This window comes from Babylonia areolata, chromosome 23 (assembly GCF_041734735.1).
Source record: "Babylonia areolata isolate BAREFJ2019XMU chromosome 23, ASM4173473v1, whole genome shotgun sequence".
Classification (NCBI taxonomy): domain Eukaryota; kingdom Metazoa; phylum Mollusca; class Gastropoda; order Neogastropoda; family Buccinidae; genus Babylonia; species Babylonia areolata.
Window position 1 is genome coordinate 16,335,426 of NC_134898.1, and position 7,500 is coordinate 16,342,925.

The window sequence follows — 7,500 nt, forward strand, 5'->3', positions numbered from 1 at the left end:
CGGGAAGTGGAATAAGCATGCTTATGCTTCCAGCATCCACCCCTCAGGACAAAGAGAAATCAAATCAAAATATTCAAAGACAAAACATAACAAAACAAGACAAAACAAGAGCAATTTACGAGTGAACATGAGGATTGCAGCCCACGAATGAAGAAGAATATAGTAGGTCAGGGAGCGCGCGTGTGTCAGTGGACAGTCTATGACTGTTTTCTTCAGTTTAACGTCTATTCACTATAAGTGTTTTTAGACGGAAAGGAGTAAAGTAGTGTATAAAGGAAAGGGAATGCATGTGAATATTAGTGTTAAAAAAAAATAAAATAAAAAAGTTCATGTTATGTATCAGAGGAAAAGTATATTATAAGAAAAAGTCTAAAGAGGTTGTGGTGTGTATTGAATGAGTTGTCATGGGAAGGAGAATATGTATATGCATATCAACAAGTATTAACCTACAACAATGTAAATATAAATAACAGTATTAAATATAATACATCAAAGGAGGATACCAACTGGACTGGAGTTTAAAATTTCTGAAAACATTCTAAGCAATGAATAATCATTCAAAATCTTTTCAGTGGCTAATGAAATATTGGAAGAAAAGTCATCAACTACATCTTTTGGAAGTAACTGTCTTATGCTCGCACAATGAATGAGTAGATGGCTTACAGATATTTGCTTACCGCATATACATTTTATATTTTTTAGAAAATTTTGTACGAAAAGCATTTAAACGAAGTCTATACATTAGACTTGTAATTTGTCTTGAATGTCTATGACTGTCTTGCTGTGTACATGTGCGAGTACATGTGTCATAATTTAAAGAGTCAGTGTTGTAAAGTGTTCTTGATACACGCCGCACGTGTCCGTAGATCTGTCAATGTAAAAAAAAAAAAAGTATTGTGTGAAGTTATTATCTTATATGTGTGACCTCTTGATTCCATAGCACGTGCATGTCTTCATTAATCATGTGTTTTATGTTTGTATTCTGAGTATGAGCAAACAGCACCACATAATAATTATGGGATACCTCTTCGTTGAGGATGATAAAGGTGACGTGAATTGTCTTGGCATGACATGACTTGACTTGACTTGACTTTACTTGACTTGACATTTGTGTTTACCACCACTGGTACTGAACTTTGTTGAAGCACCAAAAAAAAAAAAAAAACTATGAAAAAACGCATGCCTGCATAGACATTAGGTGTACACACACACACACACACACACACACACACACACACACACACACACACACACACACACACGTACGCTCGCGTGCACAGAGAGACAGACAGACAGAGAGAGAGAGACAGACAGACAGAGATAATTAGGTGGCTTGAAAGGGAACCTAGAGGATTCTAAATGTCAGGCTAGTATTGTTTGGCCGTGAGGCGATACACACTGGATATCTCCTGGGTAAATAAATCCATGATGTCGTGGGGATGGGTTTGGAGGGGGCACATGATAGTTTATGGTGTTTTCTTTGACAGAACTGTGTCCTTTTCCCCAAGTGTTTTCTGAATATGCACTGGGAGGTCTGGTGTATTGACTTGTTTTGTTGTTGTTGTTGTTTTCCTATATTGTTGCTGTTGTAGTTCTTGGTGTTGTAAAGTTTTGCTTGTGTGATTGTTTGCTTTGTGTGGGAATGGATGCGATTGATCTTGTTCTTTGTTGTTGTTGTTGTTCTTCTTCTTCTTCTTCTTCTTGTGCTCAGAATGTTAGCTTAATTGATTGCTTATTGTTCTGCTTGTTTGCTTGGAACATGTCTGTTGTTTGGTATTAGCTCGCTATGTCTTGAAAAATGGGTTAATGTACGTCCGTTATCCCGTCTTTAATTTGTTTGTTTGTTCGTTTGTTTGTCTGTTAATTTTGGAGTTCAAGGTGAGATAGCTTTTTTTTTAGCTTTTTTTTGGGGGGTGGGGGTGGGGGGTTGGGGGGGGGTCTTTGTTTGTTTGTTGGTTGTTTTTTTTTTAGATTTATGCATGCGTGAGAATGACTGGTGCGAAAGCGCTTTGATTTGTCTATGCACAAGATTCAGTGCTATATAAATACCTCTTTTTTTTTCTTTTTTGTTGCTTTTTTGCTTCTTTTTTTTCACAGTTGTTGTTTTTGATAGATTTCGGTTTTTCTTCCATGGGGACTGCAAAAATCTTGAATCAAACACATTTACCGCCGTGCACTTTATTCACTGGTCCGTGCAGACATAGACGGATGGACGATCAAAGTGGTGGATGAATGTTATGCATGCGTGTGCTGGGGAAAGCGGTTGTTGTGTTTGTAATGGATGTGGGGGGTTGGGTTACATGGTACCAGTAGCATGTGAGGTCTCCCAACGACGGACCAGGCGGAGGAGGAAACCTTTCCCAACGGCTGTGAAGGCGGAAGAGGATGACCAAAGGGCAGGGGGAGCTCTTATCCTTGGCTGGAAGTCCTACTAGGAGACGGAGCTCCGAAGAAAAAACCTGCACCTGCCGAGGCCGTCCAACACGTGGCAGTATCTGCACCTGTGGGACTGTGACCGTCGGTAGGCGAGAGAGTAGGGAAGGGACTGCACAACTCCTCCTCACTAAAAATAAGTCACCTGTGCTGGTCAGGCAACCAGGCTAAAATCGGAACGACGAGCTAGCCCTTCAACAACTGATGCCCTTGACCGTTCTCGCTGGAGGATGCTGTGCTCTAGTGGCATAAAGACGTTTGAAAACAAGAGTACGCTGGCCATTAAGGAGAAGCGTGCGCGAAGGAAGCAGCGCTCAACTTCTGGAGACGTTTTCCCTTGCAACACCTGTGGGAAGTGCTGCGAATCCAGAATCGGCCTCTTCTCCTATATGAGGACACGCACCGACAGATAAGCCTGCCTGCCTACTCATCCGTCGGTCCGACGGGAGACTTTATCACCAGGGTGGTTGGGGTTTAGGCGGCAGGGGTACGGGGGCGGTTGAAAGGGGGCATGGGACAGCATATCATGTTCACAGGGGGAATGTCAGTGCTTATTAATGTCGTATAGGGTCTGTCTGAGTGTGTATGTGTGCGTGCCTGAAATCTGATTGAATGATACAGGAAACGAATGATGAGCGCCCAACGGCAGCCGTCAGTCGGCTCTACCCAGGTAGGCAGCCTGTCGTGAGAATGACGCCGAGTTTGTAACACAAAAAAAAAGCGCTTAGAGCTTGGTCACTGACCGAGGGTAGGCGCAGTATAAGTATACATATCATCATCGTTTGTGTTTGTTTATGGGGAATCTTTAACACCGCCATCGGAAGGTGAACGCTGGTATAGGTAGTACCATTCCCATCCCTGCGCATGTATCTATTGTATTCTTTACAGGACAAACATTTAGCAGTGCCACAGAACGACCAACTTTTATGTATTGTGTAGTATTCGCTACTTCTTCGTATCTGTATTATTCTATTCAGCCATCTGCGCATTCACAGATAGATTCATGAGTATCCCCCCCCACCACCACCACCACCACCCTCCCCCCCATCCCCCAGCTGGATGACAACGATGGTCATAATCGATCTCGATGGACACACACCGTTCTATTATGTAGGACAAATATCATAACCGCGCCAGAGGAAAAGCAGAACTGTTATCTGCAGTTCATCTCACCTCAGTGCACGTTTTGTTTTATGTTACGGACAACTCTTTAAAAAAAACATTAACTCTCTCCATACGAACGGCGAAAGAGACAACGTTAACAGCGTTTCACCCCAATTACCATCATCAAAATATTGCAAGCGGAAGGCTCTTATACTGAAGAGGTGAATGTTGACAAAGAATACCACAATTCTGACGACGGAAGCTAAAGGTTGGGTCATTCAGACACCCACTGGACATCCCAGGGGTCTGTGTAGAGGAGAAGAGAGGGCTGGCCGTACTGAGTGAGTTAAAGGAAAGATCAGTGCTTGTTTATTATCATTGGCCTCTCAATGCCTGTAGTTTAACAGCACCACATGAAAAAAAGTCAGTCTCTTATCTAAGTATTGTTTTTCACCTCTCTGAACCTGTATTTCATTTTAGTGAGGCAAACGCCTTCACCTCTACACTCCCTCTCGCTCACTACGATCGGCTTCGGACCCACTCTGTTAACGCATGCCCAGATTCAAACACTAGACTTTTGGCCGCCGTTCTTTCTCTGTCTTTGGACCTTGCGATTGGAATGAACTTCCTCTTTCGCTTCGTCAAGTCTCCACACTCAGCTCTTTCAAGTCTGGCCTTAAAACCCACCTCTTCCCAAAATAGCCTCCCTTGCCTGCCCTTTCTTGTCTTTAGTTTCTACAGTTTTAGAGTTATGCATGCGTGTGAATGACTGGTGCGAAAGCGCTTTGATTTGTCTCTGCACAAGATTCAGCGCTATATAAATACCATTATTATTATTATTATTATTATTAAAGTCAAAGCTTCCTCTTGTACCTGTTTTTGTTCGTCCTTTGGAGTCGAATATGATGACCACGACTTCAGTGTCAGATAGAGGATCCGTGGCTCTGGGTCTGGGGGTGACTCTCTGGAGACCAGTCCGGGCCTGGAAAGCTCGTCCACATGGGGAACATGAGTAGGTAGGAGCGGAGGCACAACAAAAATATCAGCGCTTATATCTGTGATGTTATTCATCCCCTCTACAGAGAAACATGTTGTGACAAAACGTACGCGTAATATAATACAATACAATGCAATGCAATACAATGGAATACAATGCAATACAATGCAATACAATGGAATACAATGCAATGCAATACAATGGAATGCAATGTAATGCAATACAATGCAATGCAATTCAATACAATGCAATGCAATGCAATACAATACAATACAATGGAATACAATGCAATACAATGGAATACAATGCAATACAATGGAACACAATACAATGCAATACAATACAATACAATGGAATACAATGCAATACAATGCAATGCAATGGAATACAATACAATGCAATACAATGCAGTACAATGCAATACAATGGAATACAAAACAGCGCAGCACAACACATCAACAAGTAGTAAAGAGTGGTAATTCTCTCCATTCACACAGTACACAACTTCAAGTCGATGCTGCCGATGTTACGGATTCAGCTAGCACACAGGTTTAAAAAAAAAAAAAAAAAAAAAAGGTTACACTGGAACGAACACAGACACTTCCTCGAAAAGGGAAAGCGCCGGGCTTGTCCTTATACCGATTCATTATTCATTCGTTGACGGGCACAATAGCCGAGTTGTTAAAGCGTTGAACTTTCAATCTGGGGGTCCCGGGTTCGATTCTCGGTAACGGCGCCAGGTGGGTAAAGGGCGGACATTTTTCCAGTCTCCCAGGTCAACATAAGTGCAGACCTGTTAGTGCCTGAACCCCCTTCGTGTGCATGCGCAAGCAGAAGATCAAATACGTGCGTTAAAGATCCTGTACTCCATGTCAGCGTTCGGTGGGTTATGGAAACAAGAACATACCCAGAGTGTACACCCCCGAAAACGGAGTATGTCTGCCTACATGACGGGGTAAATAAACAAAACGGTCATGATCATACACGTAAAAATGTTACATGTCTGTCAGAGTGTGTATGTGCGCGTGCCTGAAATCTGATTGAATGACACAGGAAACGAAATGATGAGCGCCCAGCGGCAGCCGTCAATCGGCTCTTATCCAGGTAGGCAACCTGTCGTGCAAATGACCCCGTGTTTTTGTGTAGTGCCAAGAGTTTGGTCTTCGACCGAGGATAGGCGCGATATGAATACCCATATCGAATCAAATAAAACAATACAATACAATACAATACAATACAATACAATACAACACAACCACAACCACAAAATAGTAGTCTTTTTCTCCACTTCTCTGCACCTTTTTGGTTGGTTCATTTTCAGGGCAAACCCTTGACCGCCATCACTTGGGGCCACAACGACAAGCGGCTCTTCGTGGCCGCGGGCTGCCAGCTGTACGTGGCCTGGGTCAGCAAGCAGGTGGCGCCACTGCACTTCCTGTGCAGCCGGGTCGTGCACAAGTGCGTGCGCCACGAGAGGAACGCCGACTTCCTTCCGCTCCCTCAGCGGATCCGGCAAGGAGTACAGTCCCTTTTCTCGCCCACCGTCAAGGTAGGCTATGGTTGTTGTTGGTTTGTTGTTGTTGTTGTTGTTGTGTTTTCCTCTATCTCTCTGTCTGTATGTGTGTCTGATTATGTGCTACTGGGTAAAGTCCTATTTTAGAGTCCTGAATTCAGGAACCTATTTTACCGGCAACTGTTGTGCAATGCATGAAACTTTTCTTTTTTTTATCCATTAGTAGATGTTATAACCCCTTTTTTCAGTCGATTTCGACTCTTATGTTGTACGTTGCTATACACAGTTTTGATGCGGATTCTGTAGTTATACCAGCGTGCCACCATCGTGTCGTTTCCTTTCTGTTTTTGGTCCCACAAACCATGTAAAATGTAACCAATAGTTGCAATGATTTAGGACGCTAAAATAGGACAGTGTTTTCTTCTACCTGTCTGTAGTTTTGTTTGCCTGATTGTGTGTACTGTTAAATTGATGAACCCGTTCAAAGGGGGTTGTGTGGCCTTTCCTCGCCGAAAAGAAATCATCGATGTCGTTATCGTTAACGTGGTGTGTGACAACATAATACTCATGATAACGGACGTACCACCCCACTTCTCATCATTCTCTGCCCCGAAAGTGTTTCTCGAGATCGAGATATCACGCAATGTAACGGACGTATCTCCTTGCATCTCAGTCATCTACTATGGTCGGAAAAAGTTATGGGACCTTTCTCTTAATAGCTCAATAACCGTGATAATGGTTGGTTATAATAATAATAATAATAATGATAATAATAATTCATAACTTTTCTATGGTGCGATATTCAGTACTAATGCTGCTCAAAGCGCCTTACATCATCGAGCCAGATATAAACATAACATAAAACATTACACCAGCTCAATCCAATACGTTCACAGAATGAATATGGTTGGATGTTTATCCGATCTCCCAGGTCAACATATGTGCAGACATTCTAGTGCCCCCTTCACGTTATTACACACACAGAAGATCAAACGCACAAGTTATTACACACACAGAAGATCAAACACACAAGATCCTGTAATCCATGTGAGGGTTCGGTGGGTTATAGAAACACTAACATACCCAGCATGCACAGCCCCGAAAACGGAGAATGATTGCCAACATGGCGGGGGTAAATGAGAAAATAAAAAAGGTCATACACGTAAAATGTTACACGTCTGTATGAGCATGTGTATGCGTGTGCATGACTGAAACCAGAGTTACCCGGCTCTACTGTATGCAAATGACTCCGTGTTTATAAAGCACTTAGAGCTAGGTGTCTGGCCAAAGACAGGCGTTATATAAGTATCCATATCGTATCATATCATGGAAGAAGAGTCAAGGAAGCTATTGGGACACTGTAAAAAAAAAAAAAAAAAAAAAAAGGAAACTGAAGTGGTATGGCCACGTCTGGCGTTCATCCAGACTGGCCGAGTATAAAGACCAGTGCAGG

At 42.7% G+C, this 7,500-nt stretch overlaps 1 protein-coding gene across 1 annotated transcript in view; it reads left to right on the forward strand.

Moving 5' to 3' along the window:
- Window positions 1–7,500, forward strand: part of LOC143298297 (tubby-related protein 4-like) — a 203,852-nt gene that overhangs the window by 123,780 nt on the left and 72,572 nt on the right. Inside the window, exon 7 of the mRNA XM_076611115.1 lies at window positions 5,856–6,083. Within this exon, the coding sequence (XP_076467230.1) occupies window positions 5,856–6,083 (228 nt within the window). The remainder of the gene's footprint in view (window positions 1–5,855; window positions 6,084–7,500) is intronic.